The sequence below is a fragment of the Antechinus flavipes genome, chromosome 2 (genome assembly GCF_016432865.1).
Source record: "Antechinus flavipes isolate AdamAnt ecotype Samford, QLD, Australia chromosome 2, AdamAnt_v2, whole genome shotgun sequence".
In the NCBI taxonomy this organism is placed as follows: domain Eukaryota; kingdom Metazoa; phylum Chordata; class Mammalia; order Dasyuromorphia; family Dasyuridae; genus Antechinus; species Antechinus flavipes.
The window spans coordinates 357,065,481-357,084,126 of NC_067399.1; the positions used below are offsets into that span (position 1 = coordinate 357,065,481).

Here is an 18,646-nt window from a genome sequence, read left to right on the forward strand (position 1 = left end):
TGGATTCCAGAAAATAAATGCTGGAGTGGAAGCTGTTCTTTGAGGCTTAATAGCAAAATGAAGCTACTTTTAAATCTTCTCTTTAAGGTCTCTGGGCTTTTTCATTCTTTCTTGCTTTATGACATAAATCCTTTAACTGTTTACATTCCTTTAGGACCACAGAATTACATTTTGGAAGCATTCATTTGAATTCCCTTCTTTAATTATGAAGGATCTAAGTGATGAGAAGTACAAGATGATGCAAAAACAAGTATTAGTTATTTCCTTTATTTAGGCAAGGTACCAGATAGTATCAAGGTGGGTAGGAAAGGCTGCAGTATTTCGATAATATTTAGATATTCTTAGTATTCTGTAGTTTATAGTCTCTGAGGGACATCAGACACTAGCACAGAGAGCCCAGGGCCACCTAGTTTAATAGTTGAAAGATGTGTGATTTCATTGCTCTAGTTCTTTTGTTTGATAACACTGATGTAGTTCTTCTAAGGTAAAAAGAACTTTAAATTGAAAAGTAAAGGAGAGAGAGAAAATCATATACATTTAACAAGCTATACCATAAAAAATAATAGTTATCCTGAAAATCATATAAGACTAAACTCAAGAAAGGATCCAGTAATAAAACATGGGTCAAGATAAAGGTGTATACGCATATTAGCTCCTGTTTTATTGTATACAAAATAGAGGTAGTAAATAAAATGAACAGTATTAATGCAAAGAGGCAAATGTAACTGCATAGGTATCACTAAAACTTGGTGCAGTTGATCCTAGAATATATGTCTGAATGGATATAAGGAGGAGGAGGTTTAAAAGGAACAGGTTATGGGAAAGGTGTGGAGAATTGCAACAGAATAGCATTATTAAGAAAATATGTGTATGTGAGCCATCCCAGAAGCCAGAAAGTAAAATGTTAGGTAAGCATTTAATTTGTGAGAAGATAAAGGAGCAGAATTGTTATTGTACAGAAGACGTGGACAAAAAAAGGAAAGAGATGAAAGTGGAAAACAGACCTGAAGAAATCACAGCATAATGGGGAACTTCAATTATGAGCATATCTGTTAATTTCCTAACTAAGGAAGGTTAGCTTCAATTTTCAAAAAGTGGGGGAAACATTTCCAGTTAAGATGGCAACATAAAGTATTGTAGAGGAGCATAGCTCCTCCATGTTCTCAAAAGGTGCCATATTGAATAATGGTGAAGAAATTAGCAAGAATATACAAAAAGACAGCCAGAAATCAAGGGTACTAGAAAAAGGATTCTACCAAGGAAGCATGCTTAAGCTCAGGTGACAATCAAAAAAACCACACATCAATGTTGTGATGTGGGAAGAACCAAGAATAGAAGGCAAGAGTAGTGCATTGACCAGGTTTCTCCAGAGAGGCTGGAAGCCCACAGCTAGTCAGGGAATGAAGGACCTACTACAGAACCTTGACTACAGAAGCTGAAATAAGTCAGTGCTGTGACTACCAACACACTGGGTCAGGCATTCAAAAATTTGAGATCAAAATCAAATAGGCCTAACCACTATCTCCAAAAGAATAAGAAGGGGTAGAGCCCAGCATGAAGTCTAAAATCAGGAGCCAAGACTGGAGATAGGTCAACATAAAGCGAAACTAGACACAATGAAGAAATATTATTGATCAAGAAAAGCCTAAGTAAACACTGAAGAAGAAAATAACTAGTTCTCTCTTCCAAATAACAGCTTTCTCTAATGTGATATTTCTTGGATCAGCATAAAAAATTAAATGGAAATTTTGGGGGAGTTCTGTGGAAAGTAAAGATTAGCAGAAAACAAGAAAAGTTTAGAAACTCAGAAATACTTCAAATATATATTTATATAATATTACATGATATCAACATACTTTATCTTTTAATACTATAATAATTCAGATTTCTTTTCTGGCAGGAATGGAGGACCAAAAAATTTTATGTGGATTTTCCAGATCATAGGCATGTCATACCCTTACCCCCCATGGTGTGAAAAGGATAACTATAACAACCACAAGTAAAGTTACACAGAGGAAATGTATTTGCCACAAATATTACAAAGTACTTGGAAGAAATAAAGCAAGAAATTTAAAATGGAATTAATTGTGTTAGGAAAAAAAAAATCCAGTGCTTACAGAGCTTATAGAGTAGGTGTTTAACATAAGTTTCTTAATTAATTGATGGAGAAAGAATAAATTAGGTAATGTAAAAAAAAAAAAAAAAAAAAAAAAACTTTTTAAACCAGATGGCAACTTAAAAAAAAAAAAAAAAAAAAAAAAAAAAAACTAAGGGCAAGGATTTCTAAATGTTATATGATAAAAGAAAGGAAATAAGACCATTGCTTGGGTAAATGTAATAATGGTAATTTAACCTTTTGTTCTTATTATACTTCTTCTTCCTCTCCCTATTCTTGGTAAAAAGAATGATTTGACTTGGAAAGAACAGAACAAAAAATGGCTAAGAAGGAAATTTAATACTCAAATAGGGAGTTTTTCATGAAACAAATTCATTTTACTGGCAGATGTGATTGCTTGAACCACTGTCAGTATTCTTTGAAAGGTTATAAAAAATGGGAGAGGTAATGAAAGATTGGAGAAAAGCAAATGTTTTGACTTTCAATCTACAAAATAAAGGCTAATGAGCTTGACTGATTGTTGGCAAAATTCTTGAGTGTCTTGTCCAAAAAGATGATTAGTAAATATTTAGAAAATGAATCGGTGTGGGCAGGTAGGTGGTACAGTGGATAAGACCCAGCAGTCCTAAAGGTGAGAGAATCTGAGTTCAAATCCAACCTCGGATACTTAGTAGCTGTATGACCCTGGGCAAGTCACTTAACCCTAATTATACCCCGCCCCAAAAAAGGAAAAGGAATCATTGATCACAACAAGCCAGCATGTCCTAGTATTGAATGACAGGCAGTTAATTCTAGTACTCAGTTTCTGACAATCCTCCCCAGCATATTTTCATTACCAGCCTACCTACCCTGACAGAGTAGAGTACAAGGAATAAATTTTCCTTTTCTTTCTTTACCATGCAGGATTGACTTTTTCTAGGGAAAAGAGCCTTTTCATTCATTCCTATATTCAATAAGCATTTATTAAGTGATTACTGTTTACCAGGTACTGTGCTAGGTGATGGAGATAAAAAGACTAAAAACACTTCTTTCCTCTTTGAGAAAGAGATTGATTTATTTTATTTCTGGGCTGAGTTGTTTATTTGGACACTGTGGAAGAAACCTTGCATAAAGAAATAGGATTTCTTGGTTCAGGCTTCAACTGTCTGTCACTTCTTTCCAAGCTTCAGATTTACTCACTCAGTGAGGAAAGTAGACTATGAGTACCAAGGTTTTTTGCAGCACTGACATTCTAAAATCTGTAGTTAAAACATTTAAGGGCAAAGAACAGAGTGAATATAATAATTCTTTGACTTATATTTGCATTTGAGTCTGAATGAGGTGTCTGTTATAAGAAAAAGGTTAACTCTCATGTAGGTTTTTATTGAGTATTAAGGGGCAATGTTATAATAGTGTTCTAGTTTTATAATTCAAGGCCCATTGTTTGAGTCCCATTTCTGCTCTATGCCCATACTCTTTCACTAGCTGGGTCTTAGTTTTCTCATTTCTACCATTAAGAGATTGCCTTGGAAGATCTAAGGCTATAGACCTACGTGTGCTGTTCCCTTTGAGGGGAAAAATGTGTCTGATTTGGCTTTCAGTGACCCTGTGGATATGTGTGTGAAGGAAATTGTGGGGAATGATGAAAACTGTTAGCAAATAGCATTTCCCAGAGTCCAAGGAAGCATTTGGCCCCTTACATCTTCCAGGGCTTATGCTGCATTCTGACTACAGACATTTCAATAATAGACGCAAAAAATGAAAGTTAACCTTTTTCTTGTAACAGACACTTTATTTAGGGTCAAATGCAAACATAATTCAAGGAATTGATATATTCACTTGATAAAACTCTGTTCTTTGCCCTTAAATGTTTTAAACTTCAAAATTATCTTAATTCATTTTCTCTTCCTATTATTTAGAATATTTTTTCTACATGATTCAGCTTTCTTCTCTTTTGAAAGTTATATGTCCATGTCCTTATCATTTATCTATTGAGGATTGTCCTTCTCATTCTTAAATAGTTATATAAATTTCCTTTGTCCTTGGAGAAAAGATCTTTATCAGAGAAATTTTCTAAGAATTTTCCCCCCTGTTTAACTGGCTTTCTAATTCCAGCTATCTTGATTTTATTTGTAGTGAAGGGGAAGCCTTTCAATTTTATCTACTCAAAATTATCTACTTTTATGATTCTCCTCTACATTTAAGTACTCTTTTCCTATGCATAGTTGGGAAAGATATCCTTTTCCATATCTATTTAATATGAAAAAACCCAGAGGATAGTAGCTAGCATAATGATTAGATTCTGTCCTTTCAGAAAGATATGGTCAAGAATTGCACAATCATCTTTTTTTATCATAATTATACTATGTTATGCTTGTTTTGTTACATAAATTACAAATTTATAAGAAGAAATAAGAAGACAGGTATCATCCATTTTGTTATGAGAGACCCCATCAAAAGATCAAAGTAAAAAAATATTAAAAATGTAAAAAAATCAAGGTTGAAGTAACTTTCTCCTAGCTAAGTGGATTGTATGGTGTAAGGATACCCTTAGATTAGATTAGAGCCTCAAAACATCTCCCTTTCTTCCAGTAGAATTAGATTGGTTTGATTTGGATTGTCCAAACCAACTGGGGGGAGTTTAAGGAGAAAATCTTCATTGAGTTGTTTAATGATTTCAATGGTATATAGGGAATTCCTAGTGAGGAAACTCCTCTCATAATGCAAATTGCAACCTCTTTTTGGAGCATATCCAGTGCTATTGACTTGCTTAAGGTCATGTAGCTTTTGATATTACTTTTCTACACATTATGCTGCCTGAAAAATTAAGTTTCTTATTTCTTAGCAGCACGAACCAGATTTTCAGTTCCTTCTCCTTGGACATGGAGACTAACTTTGGGGGACAGGGGAGAAAGACTTTAAATAAAAAGTAGCTTTGATCACTTCCAATAGAGCAGTAATGAATTGAACCAGCTACACCCAGCAAAAGACTCTATGAATTATTACATAGAATTCCCAATCCCTCTATTTTTGTCTGCCTGCATTTTTTATTTCCTTCACAGGTTAATTGTACACTATTTCAAAGTCCAGTTCTTTTTGTATAGCAAAATAACTGTATGGACATGTATACATATATTGTATTTAACTTATACCTTAACATATTTTACATGTATTGGTCAACCTGCCATCTTGGGGAGGGAGGAGGGGGAAGGAGGGGAAAAATTGGAACAAAAGGTTTTGCAGTTGTCAATGCTGAAAAATTGCCCATGCATATATCTTGTAAATAAAAAGCTATAATAAAAAAGAGAGAGGAAAAGTAGCTTTGAATGGAATCTTGACATAATGCCCAGTCCATAGCTTCGCTTCTTTTCCCAAAACAATGTATTTATGAGTATAGGAAGTAGTCAGGTTTTTCCTTGGTTTTTCATCTTCTCTGTTTGGGGCTTTCTTTTTGCCTTACTTTACAAAATAAGGACACCAGTGCCTGTCCTTTCAATTACTTTGTGGATAGAGTAGAATCGCTCCTAAAATAACTCTGAGGAAACTGACAAGACAGCTGTCTCTCTGACCCTTTTCATTTAACCCTTCCCCCCACCTCAAAATAACTGAAGCCTGGCTATCCCATAGCTGTGGGGGCCAATCTGTGACCACTGCTTCCTGCTGCGCTTCTCAGATTCCACTCCCACGATCTCCACTCCAGGCCAGGCCTTTATCTACTCTCACCTGGACTATAATAATAGACTCCTGACTAATTGGTCTCCTGATCTCCAGCTTCTTTTCCTCTAATTCATCCCACCTCCACTCTGTCTGATATACAGGTCTGATCATGTTACTCTTACTTTAAAAAATTCAGTGACTCCCTATTGCCTGAAGGATAAGTGCTTGTCCTGGTTTTTAAAGCTTTACTTCACCAGCTACTTTTCATTATTCTTCTTTCCCTCTATATGAAAAATATCCCATAAGAAGCACTTGGTGGTTTTCTAAATCAGAGATGCAGGAATTAGTTGCTATTTAGGTGTGACACCAACCCTCTAGCCAGATTAGACCAATTTTGCCTCATTCTTCTCTTGCCTTCTTTCATTGCCTGACTTTTCCCATGAGAATTGATTCCTTACTTCCATATCCATGGTTTGAGCTCCCCCTTCCCCCCCCTTTTTTTAAAGACCCAACTAGGTATAATATCTTCAGTGAACTCTATTTTCTACCCTTCTTTATGCTTTTTACCTACACACACGCGTGCGTGCATGCGTACTTAAAGTGATTTACTTATATTTCTCATATCCTTTGTCTTCCCCTCACCATTTCTACTTTTCATATTTTTCCTAGTATCAGAATTATGTGTATACATGTCTTCCTCCCTATTGGAATGTTAACTCTTTCCATATATGGCCTATATTGTAGGTGTTTATGAAGAGATGCAGCAGGGCCAGCATGGTGTCATGAAAAGAATTTGGGAGCTTAGGTTCAAACTTTTAATACTTTCCTGCTACATCTTCCATAAGTAAAGCCCTTAATCTCTTTGAGATTTGGTTATCTCATCTATAAACCAGGGACAATAATATTTGCTTTGCTTTTGTCACAGAGAGATTACAAGTAGAAATTACTTATAAATTTTAACTTCCTAAACAAAAGCATTATTATATTCAGTGCCTAGTCTAGTTACTTGCCTGTAGGATGTGTGGCCTATCAGCCACTCCTTGTAAAGGTGAGCAAGAGGCAGCAGCATCCTTATCCCCTGTATTCTCTCTTTATTCCCCTGGCTGCCCTCTAGGAGTAAAAATGAGTACTCTTTACATATAGTTGTTCTGAAGCGTGTATTCTGCCTTTGAACTGGATCCTATAGGAGTATCTAGTACCTAGTTTAGTGTGTGTTTGTGTTGAGTAAAGGATAGTGTGTAAATGATTTTGGCAGCTATGAGTGGGCATCTACTGACTATTTTCCTCATGCTTTAGGTGTCATTATGGCTGGCAAGGAAGGTTCTGTGATGAGTGTGTCACTTATCCTGGTTGCCTGCATGGGAGCTGTACAGAGCCTTGGAAGTGTAACTGTGAGACCAACTGGGGAGGACTTCTTTGTGACAAAGGTACTTGCTATTCAATTCTAGCTTTGGCAGAGAAGGAGAATAGAAACTCTTCTCTCTGCAATATGGCAGGGAAGAATAAAAGTGAATTAGATACAAATGGATTTCAGTGGATCAGTAGAAATCATGATGGAAAACAGGATCTGATATTTTTAAAAAGTTACTATTGATATGAGGAAAACTTTGCCAACATTTGTAGCTGTCTAAAAGTGAAATGAATGCCTCAGTAAGTAATGAGTCTTCTCATCCCTATAGGTTTACAGGCACAAGCTAGAGAATTACTTGACTAACTTGGGGACTTAAGGAGAGAGAGAGAGGGAGTGACTTCCTTTGTCCTTTATCAAACTTCTGGGGTCTCCTCTGAGCAAAAAGAGCCCTTACAGAATCCTAGCAGTGAGTTTGTGTTGAGCCCTGGGATTTGAGGAAAGAAGATGAGTCTGGCCCAAAGTCAGATATTATATAGGAATTGTAACTTTGGAGACTGTTTGGTGTAAGTCTCTCTCTCTCTGTGTTTTTAGACCTGAACTACTGTGGAAGTCACCATCCGTGTACCAATGGAGGAACATGTATGAACACAGAGCCTGACCAGTATCAATGTGCCTGCCCTGATGGCTACTCAGGAAAGAACTGTGAGATCGGTATGAATGCTAGTGCCAGGGTGCCTCAGCTCCTTCGGGGTATCATATGTGGGGTCTCAAAGACCTTCTTCTTAATTGCTTTTTTTCTCTGGTGGGAAACTATTATCAGTGTGGCTCAGGTCCCTGAGTAGGTACTCATAAAACCTGGGATCCAGGCCCCATTCTTCTATCATCTGGGTGTGTGAAGTAAGAGTGAATTATTGTACTTCCCCAAGCCTTGATTTCCTTATCTATAAAATGGGCATGGTAAACTCTATCCTGCCTCCTTTCCAGGATAATGGGAAGGATATAATGAGAAAAAATTGGTCACGTGCCCTGACCTCAAGCATAGTAACTGGGAATGTGGTTGGGGTGGACTAAGGAAAGGCATCAGTTGAAGAATGGTGTCTTTTTCTTCTCTGTTGGCTTGGCATGTTACCATAGACAGTGGCTTTGAGGAATTTTGTTTGTTTTTCCCCACAGTGGAACATGCATGTGTGTCTAATCCCTGTGCCAATGGTGGCTCCTGCCATGAAGTCTTCTCAAGTTTTGAGTGCCACTGTCCCTCAGGGTGGAGTGGGCCCACCTGTGCCATTGGTAGGTACTTCACAGTTTATATTTGGCACCTTTTTCTCCCAGGTAGTGGGAAGAGTATCTAAGCAAATAGACTGCAAGCCCCAACACTCAAAAAAATATTGATTGCATGCCAGTATGAACAGGGGATATGCAGTCTTTTCACATTCATTCATTTATTCATGTTTTTGTAATTCAGTAGTCAAAAGCTTTGACTTTTATATCAGACTGTACTATGGGGTGAAATGCTTAAGATAGATTCTCTACCCTCAGGAAACTCACAGTATATGTAAGAATACAAATCACGTGATGAATAATATAAGGAAACATGAAAAATGCCCATTTACCAAGAGATGAAAGTCATTTTTGGTCCTTCCAGCTGCTCTGGTGCCTTTTCTCTGAGATTAGCTTTCCTCTATTCTTTATTGTTGAATATACCTATTTTCATGTTTGTCTCCCTTTTCATAATGTGAACTCTGAAGACAGGGACAAATTTTGCTTTTATTTGCATCTTTAGCAGTTAGCACAATGCCTGGTACATGGTTAAATCCTTAATAAATAAATGTTCATTACTGGATTGTTGACTGAATACTAGATTAAAGAGATAGAATTTTACTTCATAAGCTACTAGAGGATTTTGAACAGAGGATTAATACTACTAAATCTGTTTATTAGTAAGTCAGATATGGCAGAATGTGATTGAAGAATTGGAGCCAAGACCAGGAATAGGATTAGGGAGACCACTAAGGGCCAAAGCAATAGAGGAGTCTTGATTGCTGTTAATGATGTGGAATCAACAGTACCTGATAATTAACTGGATATGTGAGATGAAAGTGAGGGAAAAGTTAAAAATGGATTTCAAGTATGAAGAATAAAGTGATGTCAAATTAAAAAAATGTTAAAGTTAGGAGAATAGGCTTAAGAAGAGAAACTAGAATATGTTATATATTAGATGCTAGAACATTAAGATGAAGATATCTTGGAAGTAGTTGGAAACACAGGTCTGAAGCTCAGAATACAGGTCTGGGCAGAATATCCAGACTTAGGAAGCCCTCCATATAGGGGTTAGTTGAAGCAAAGGGAGTAAATTAGATCATCATGAGAATAATTATAGAGAAAGGAGAAATTAGAGCAAAGATATGGCCTTGGAAAGTACTGGTCTCATTCATCCTATCGATGTTGCTTAGCTACTCTGGAAAGACAACAGAAGTTCTTACCTTTGGGGAGCTTTTCTAGACAGCTAAGACCAGTTCAGGGGCTTCACTGTGCTTGGTTTTATAAGGGAAAAGAAGGCAGAATATGAGTGTGTAGATTCTTGAATCTTAAACTGTTCTTTGGAAAGGAGGCTCCTGGAGAAGTGGGAAATCCATCTCCTCCCTTCACCTCCTTCACTAGCACTGGGTCTTGCCTATAATGGATTCTCAGCTAATTTTTCTGACTGATGGCCAAGTTCTCTTCATATTCCCTAATTTCTGAATTTTTCCTCTTGCATGAATATTCTTTGCAGATATTGATGAGTGTGCATCCAATCCCTGTGCCCGTGGAGGCACCTGCATTGACCAGGTGAATGGCTTTGAGTGCATCTGCCCCCAGCAGTGGGTGGGCACAACGTGCCAGCTGGGTAAGAAGATGTTCTTGGGACCTTGGGAAGTATGCTCAGCCTCAGGGACACAGACCCTTGGCTGCTTCCACCTGCCTTATCCTCCAGGCAGACATTTATTCACTTGACTCACAAAACTTCTGCCTGAGTCTCATCAAACCAAGACTTTACACTTTGTGTATGTGTACCTATTCTATCCTTTCAGCGCATTGCCTTCTGACTCTCCCCAGGGTTGGGGGAAGTATTTAGATTTCTTATGTTCAGTGCAAGGATTTTAGGTGGTAGAGGATTGGCATGGAGATGGCATGTAGGCTCCACAGATAGAGCCTAAAATTAACCAGTCTATGTTTCATATGCCACTTCCCCCCATTTGTCTCTTGTAGGCTCTGGTAACCCAGACTAATCATCCTGTGTCCTGATGTCATCAGCTCCTGTTTCTCATCCCTCTTTTTTTTCCTCTTGCTTGCTGGGTGTGAGGACTTTCATGGGTGTGTGGGAGCTGGTATCTTGCTTTGATAGCTAGGCAAGAACCTGTGTTTGGTGGTGCAAGCTTTATTCTCTTCTCTTTTTTTCACAGACGCTAATGAATGTGAGGGGAAGCCCTGTCTTAATGCTTTTTCTTGCAAAAATCTGATTGGTGGATATTACTGTGACTGCATCCCGGGATGGAAAGGAGTGAATTGTCATATCAGTTAGTATTGCCCTGAGGACCCTGGGGGAGAAGTGGCCTTATTTCTTCAGGGGGCAGATGTCTCCCTAATGCCCTATGGGTGAATGTCAGGACTGCAAGACATGGGAGAATCTGATCTGCCACATGTATCCTTGTGACCTTGAACATATCCTCCCCCAACTCTTCCCCTAACCTCTGTTCTTCTATCTTTAAAATGAGGAAATTGAAGTAGATGAAATTATTTGATTCTGTAAATTGCTCAGCTAAATGAATGGAAAGGAAGTCCAACAAGTTCTCTTTGACCCTCTAGAAGTTCTGGGAAGGAAATATTAGCTCTTCATTTGCAGGAATGAGCCCTGATTGATGAATACACTGTTCAGTCTTAATTTTCCTTAAGCCCTTCTGCTCTGACCTCAAGAGGATTACCCAAACCTTTTTTGATTCCATCTATCGTGTCAGCCTGATTATTCCCCTGAATTACAAAGTTATGATAGTCTTGGACCTCAAAGTCCCTCCTTCAGGTTCCTCCTAAAAAGACCCTAATTCTTTTATAGATTTGTGATGTGTCCATGTCATTTTCTTGGTAACTTTCCAGACTGAGTAAACTCTGAATTTTTCCTTTCTCATATTATTATCTTTAAGCTTAAGCCAAAGGTACACATGAGTTAATAGTCTTAAAATGGCTCATCTGGTGCCCAATGAAAGTCAGTAGAAATGCTTTTTGTAACAGGGCAACTGATTTAAAACTCAAGCATTTCAGGCCTGAATTTGCTCATCTGCAAAATAGAGATTGGTCAGTAATGGTATTTTTAGTTCCAATCTCATGTGATTAGTTGTAAGAAGAAAAAGAAAGTAAACCTTAAAGTGCTATGAAAATCATACAAGTGATTGTTTTTATGAAATGCACCTTGCCCAATAGATAGACAGTTGGCCTTGGAGTAAGGGAGATAAGGATTTAAATCCTACTGGTGAAATTTTACTGGCTCTGCAGTAAGTCACTTAACCTTCTCTTTGCCCTGGGCAACACTTTAAGACTCAGTTGTATTATTAGAGGGAGTTTCCTTTTACCAATGAGGTCACTGGTCCAGTCCAAAAATATAAACTCATAATTAATCATTATCTGCATTAGAACGGAACTTCTTCTTTGGATGCTTGTTCAGTATTCATAATTTCTGAATGTCTTGCCTATAGAGAAGTTGTTTGACATAAATATATGTCCTTTGGTCTGAAGAAAGATGTTTGTCCATCTGTCTTTCCCCTCTTTCTACCCTTTCCCTCTCTATCTCTTTTCTTCTTCCCTCTCTCTCCCTCTCCCTTTTATTTCCCTCCCTCTGTCCCTTTTCTTCCTCCTTTTCTCTGTGAATAGACAGTGAAATCTGTGTTTTGTTTTCTAGATATCAATGATTGCCAGGGGCAGTGTCAGAATGGAGGCATATGCAAGGTAACAGTCTATCTATTTCAATTCAGTAAGCACTTTTTAAGTGTCTATTCTGTGCCAGGCATGTTTATCCAAAGTGACAACCTTTCCATTTCTAGTATATATCAAAGATTTTTAGAATGCAGGCCCTAGACATTGGGCAAAGAGGAAATAGTGATTCAGGGTTGACTTGGATTTTTTTTTTTTTTTTTTTAATAAATTTTATTTGATGTTACTATAGCCACATTCCTACCCTAGTCTCTTTGGCTCTTTGCAGAACACCCTCTTTTTTTTTTTTTTTTTTTAATAAATAAGTATAATCACAGAAAACAAATTCTTACATTTGCATTTGAAAATGCATGGCTAATTTTGTACCTCTAGTTCATAACATCTTTGTCAGGAAGTCAGCAGCATGCTTTGTCATCAATCCTCTGGAATTTGGATTAATTATTGGATTAATCATAGTATGTGAAGGTTGTTTTTCCTTACAATATTGTAGACATTGTATAAATTGTTCTATTGGTTCTGCTCACTTTATTTCTGCTTTAGTTCATACAAGCCTTCCCAAATTTCTCTGAATCTATTCTTTTCAATTTCTTTATAATACAATAATACTATTATTTATATCTTCATATACCATAATTTCCCCAATGGTGAGTATCCCTCTAGTTTTCAATATCAAAAAGTGCTGTTATAAATATTTTTGTATATATGGCTCCTTTACTTCTTGTCTTTTATTTTTTTGGTCATATACCTAGAAGTAATTCTAGATCAAAGAATAGGCACATGCCTTTTAGGCATAGTTCCAGATTGCTTTTGAGAATTGTCTAGACAATTTACATTTATATTAATGTGTTTGTCTTCCCATGGTGCTTCCAACAGTTGTCATTTTTCTTGTTGGTCATATTGCCAATGTGAGATGTGAGGTGGAATCTTGACATGTTTTAATTTAAATTTTTCTTATTAGTTATTTGATTTTTTTTTCACATGGTTGGTGATATCTTAGATTTCTTTCCTTGAAAACTCCTGATTAATATTCTTTCACCATTTATCTATTGGGAAATGGTTCTTGTTTTTATATATAAAGGAAATAGTTCCCTAAAATACCATTATCAGAGAAACACATTGTGAGGATTCCCCCCCCACCCCGGCTATTTCTCTTATAACTATTTATTTTGCTTGTATAAAAGTTTTTCAATTTTATAATCAAAATTGTCCATTAAATTTGTAATTCATTCATTTTGTTCCTTCAGCATTGATAATTTGAAACATAAGGTTTGAAGTTGACTAATTTTTTCTGTGATACACATAGCCAGTATTGTTCAGTCAAATGGTCAATATTTACTAAATGACGATTATCAGAACAGCCCTATGCTTGGCATTCTGGAGGTCAGAGAGGTACAAGGATGGATTAAACATATTCTTTGCTTTCCTTAGTGAACAGCTTCCCTAGAATCAATTACCTTTCTTGATCATTGGATTCATTCAGAGAAATTGGTTTTGAATCATGGCCTGTCAGCTACCTCTGTAGCCTTGTGCAAGTTACTTAGAATATCTGGACCTCCAATTCCTCCTCTGTAACATAATGGGGTTGAACTTGATCAGATCCTTTATAGCAGGGGTCCTCAAACTATGGCCCGTGAGCCAGATGCGGCAGCTGAGGACGATTATCCCCCTCACCCAGGGCTATGAAATTTCTTTATTTAAAGGCTTACAAAACAAAGTTTTTGTTTTTACTATAGTCTGGCCCTCCAACAGTCTGAGGGACAGTGAACTGGCCCCCTATTTAAAAAGTTTGAGGATCCCTGCTTTATAGCATTAAATCTGGGGCCTGGGTTTACTTATTAGTTGTGTGTCCTACAATAAACCATCCTTTTTTTTTTCCTCATCTGCAAAATGTCTCATGTAGTAATAGTAATATTAAAAACAACATCACTTGGCACCACCCATTTCACAGGTAGTACTTTGCAAATCTAAGGGAAATGGTGATGATGATGATGGTAATTTGAGTCCTGTTTTCTTCTGCCTTGTATTAACTAGGATGAGGTGAATGGCTATCAGTGCCTTTGTCCCCGGGGCTTTATAGGCAGGCACTGTGAGCTGGAGAAGAATGAATGTGCCAGCAACCCTTGCCAGAATAGGGGGCTTTGTGAGGATTTAGTGGATGGCTTTCGCTGCCACTGCACCAAGGGTTTCTCTGGTGTTTTCTGTGAGGTAAGTGAATGGTTTTCTCTTTCCCTGGGTAATACTGATGATAACCACATATATGGTTTGTGGGACCACGAAAAGGGAGACTGGAATAAAAAGAGTAATTTTAAAAATCCAAAAACCCTGGTTATTGCAGAATGTGGGGAAGTGGGGGGGGGGTGGCAGGGGGAGGGTTCCATGAGGTCTTTTGGTGAAAAAGTCCCCAGGAAATCTGGTCTGAGGGTATTGTTGTAGTGTACTCTATTTCATTTAAGAATCATGCATAGAAGTCTCTCTTTTTATGTGAACATATTTTCTTATGTGAACTTTGCTGAGATCTAGTGTTTGGCTAGATGGAATTCTAAATTCTCATACTACATGTTTCTCATACTAATTGAATCAATTCTGGCCTGCAGATTTTAAGGTTTTTCTTTCTAAATAAAAAATGTTACTTATGATCCAATTTCCCCTCCCTTCTTAAGAGCCATCAGGGTCTTTGTTACCCTAAAATGGGAATACACAAAATATTAAGGCCCCCTGTCTTGCTTCATGGGAGGTAGTAAGTGATAGATAATAAATGTCTCCTTGCTTAGTTTAACTTATTGTTTCTATTATCATGGCCTCCAGGGTTTGTTTTGATTTTCTAAAAGAATCTTGGGTATGTTGAGGCAGGGGGGAAAAGAGGAGGTACACTTCAGTTCAATTAAAAGAGAATGACTTCCTAACCAACTGCACAGTGTAAAACTGGTTGCTGTGGGTAAAGTAGTAAGTTCTACATCACTGGAAATCTTCCAAGCATTTGCTTAGAAGTGTTATAGAGGGGATTCTTTTTCAGGTATTGAGTTGGACAAGATAGGTGGCCTCTGCTCAGATTCCAATTTTGAGATTGTTGCATATTTCACCTCAATATAAAGAATAACTTCTTACCCACCTCAGAAAGCTAGTGAGCTCCTCTGTCACTAAACATTTGTGAGCACAATTTAATGATTCCTTATGATGAATGTCACGTAGATTACTTTTCAGATAGATAAATATTGAGCTAAGGGTCTTTGAAGGCTCTTTCCTGATAGGGAATTCCATGACTCTTGGTAGGGTTCTTGACCCTGGGTCCTGAAAATTTGGGACTGGGATGAGGTTAAGTAGGCTGAACTAGCTGCCTGTTTTCATTATAACAGGAAGTATTCTCCCCTCTACCCTTTCCGCCCTCATCAGTCCCCAGTACTGAGTGGAAATTGGAAAGGGAAACTCCTGACTGTTGGAAGGAAATGAGTGGAGGTGTCTGATAGGAGAGATCTGAGAGCTTGCTTCATTCTCAAAATACATCCTTTAGGGTGAACAGTACCCCTAGAAAATACACAAGGAAACAGCCCAGCTAAGCTGTGTAGTTTCCTGCACTGCTTATTAGGAGATATTACAGTAAATTGTAACAATTACACTGGATTTGGAACCCAAGGCCTGGATTTGAATTCAAACTCCAACACTTAACCTTTGTGAATTTTAGCAAATCCCTTAATCTTGCTGTACTTGTTTCATCACTTATAAAATGAAGGTACTAGGCTGGATGATTTTCTAAGATCGCTTCCTGTTCTGAAATCCCATGTTAATAATTAAGTATCTAGTTTGCAAACAGAGAACAATACTTGCAATCTACCATTGGCAACATTTAAGTGTTATCATTTCTTTGGAGATCATATACACTGAGGGAGGAATGTTAGGAATGGGGTAGGGTTGGGGGGCAGCGGGACAAATAGAGTATTTAGAGAGGGACATGGTCATCTTTCCTTTCCATAGATAATGGCAGATAAAATAAGGGTATTCTGACTGCCATGGAGCTTCCTTGGAGGGATGTATATCTCCTTTGGCCCCTGGTATTGCTTGCTGGAACATGATGACAAATTCTGCATAGAAATAGGATAAGTCTGTTTCTGAGAAGATGAATGACTTTTTTACAAGGACTCCTCAGCATTGGAGTTTGAATTTTGTTCAAATTTACATTTCAGAAATGGTGGCTGCTCCTTAGGAGAAAAATCAGAGTTTCAGTTTTGAAAGAGATATTTCAGACAAGCTTTTGAAGTTGCTACAGCCTAGAGTGGCCTAAAGGCTTTCTTGTGGTGAATAAAAAGTCCACATGTTGTCTGGAAGCCTTCCCAGTCCCCTCCCCACCCCCTGTCCTATCTATGCAAGCAGAGGAAATACCACACTATCCTTGTGAAGGTCAGGGAGTGCACCTCTGCATGATTCAGTTAGTTTGGCTAGGAAGCTTTGGGGCTGGGCCTCCCACAGACATGTTTGGAGAAATACAGATGTTTCCTTCTAAGATATTCTGGAATGACCTGTGAGAGCCATTGACTTCCACTAGGTTGCACTGATGATCAAGTATCATGACTTAGAGATATAATAGTCTCAATGTCCTCTGCCCTAGTTAGAATACATCAGACATGTTTATTTCTGGGCACTAAATTTCAATAATTCTGTTAACAAAATGAAGAGCAATCAGGATGTTGAGAGCATTGGAAACTGGGAAATCAGGAATAATTAAAAGAACTAGAGATTTTTGACTTGAAGAAAGAGAAGCTAAGTAGTTGGATATGGAGATATAATCACTGTTAAAATATCCAAAGGTCTGTCACATGGAAAAAGAAAACAAACTTTGTATATGTGATCTTAGAAAGAAAAACTAGAACTTATAACTTTGTTAGCAAAATGCAGACTTCAGCTCAAAATGAAAATTCTTTTTTTTTTCCTAATGAATGATAAAGTATTTATTGTTTTTTTATGAGTAAAGTACTGGTTAAACACTAGTAACACAAATAGAAAAACAGAGACAGTCCTTGATCTTAGGAAACATATTTTTAAAAACTTTTTTAAATAAAGCTTTTTATTTTCAAAACACAACATCCACCCTCGTAAAAGCTTGTGTTCCAATTTTTTTTCTCTCTCTCTTCCCTCCACCCCTTCCTCTAGATGGCAAGTAATGCAATATATGTTAAACATTTACAATTCGAAGATTCATTTTCAAAATGCCACAGTTATCTAGCAGTGAAAGAGGTTGTCTTGAGTGGGACTGAAGCCTGGAAGTGTTTAATCGAGACTAAATAATTGGAACATAGTTGTATAAGAGTTTTTTGTTTAAATATGATTTGGGCTATGTTTTCTCTGGCCTCTTTTCCAACTCTGAGATTCTAAGATTCTGTAATTGAGTGAGAAAGCTCAGTAGACACCTTCAAAAAACTCTTTCCCTGGACCTGTATGTGCCAAAATGTTTGTGGCAGCCCTGTTTGTAGTGGCTAGAAACTGGAAATTGAATGGATGCCCATCAATTGGAGAATGGCTCGGTAAATTGTGGTATATGAATGTTATGGAATATTATTGTTCTGTAAGAAATGACCAGCAGGATGAATACAGAGCAGCTTGGAGAGACTTACATGAACTGATGTTAAGTGAAATGAGCAGAACCAGGAGATCACTTTACACTTCGACAACGATATTGTATGAGGATGTATTCTGATGGAAGTGGATTTCTTTGACAAAGACTCAGTTTCAATTGATAAATGATGGACAGAAGCAGCTACACCCAAAGAAAGAACATTGGGAAACGAATGTAAACTATTTGCATTTTTGTTTTTCTTTCCGAGTTGTTTTTACCTTCTGATTCCAATTTTCCCTGTGCAACAAGAGAATTGCTCGGTTCTGCAAACATACATTGTATCTAGGATATACTGCAACATATCTAACATATATAGGACTGCTTGCCATCTAGGGGAGGGGGTGGAGGGAGGGAGGGAAAAAATTGGAACAGAAGCGAGTGCAAGGGATAATGTTGTAAAAAAAAAATTACCCTGGCATGGATTCTGTCAATATAGTTATTATAAAATAAAATAAAATATTAAAAAAAATTAAAAAAAAAAAAAGTAAAAACCTCTTTCCCTGAGTAACTTTAAGCAGTGGTTCCCTAAATAAACTGTCAGGCATGAGACCTACAACTGAGTGCTGCTAAATCAAGATTAACATGTAATTGGAAAATATTTAACAAAATAAATTAAAATATAGTAAAGCATAAATAATTTCAATATCTGATTTTCTAAGTCAATTTCTAAGCCCACAGGGATCCTTCTGTCTAATTTAGTAGCCCCTGATTTTATTTGGCACAACTGCCTTAAGTCAAAGGTAAGTCTTTTTTTCAAACAAAAGATATTAGTTGCTAAGCCAAGGAAAACAAGCTTATGATGTTCATCACTACCCATTTCCCAAGCTCAGTTGTTAATAATACCCCTTACAGAGCCATATTGGCGGGGGAGGACTGAATATAGTTAACAAAAACTATTCTGCTCCCACAATAACATCACAATCTAGCACAGTTCTAGGTAATTAGGTAGGATGCTATGAGATATGTGCAGAAGAAGAGA

General features: G+C 37.3%; 1 protein-coding gene across 2 annotated transcripts in view; it reads left to right on the plus strand.

Annotated features, from left to right (window-relative positions):
• JAG2 (jagged canonical Notch ligand 2) overlaps window positions 1–18,646 on the plus strand; it is a 156,041-nt gene that overhangs the window by 86,352 nt on the left and 51,043 nt on the right. Inside the window, exons 6-12 of one of the 2 annotated variants that reach the window (XM_051978113.1) lie at window positions 7,049–7,179; window positions 7,695–7,814; window positions 8,277–8,390; window positions 9,874–9,987; window positions 10,544–10,657; window positions 12,031–12,077; window positions 14,094–14,267. In XM_051978113.1, the coding sequence (XP_051834073.1) occupies window positions 7,049–7,179; window positions 7,695–7,814; window positions 8,277–8,390; window positions 9,874–9,987; window positions 10,544–10,657; window positions 12,031–12,077; window positions 14,094–14,267 (814 nt within the window). The remainder of the gene's footprint in view (window positions 1–7,048; window positions 7,180–7,694; window positions 7,815–8,276; window positions 8,391–9,873; window positions 9,988–10,543; window positions 10,658–12,030; window positions 12,078–14,093; window positions 14,268–18,646) is intronic. The other variant, XM_051978114.1, reaches the window with a different exon arrangement.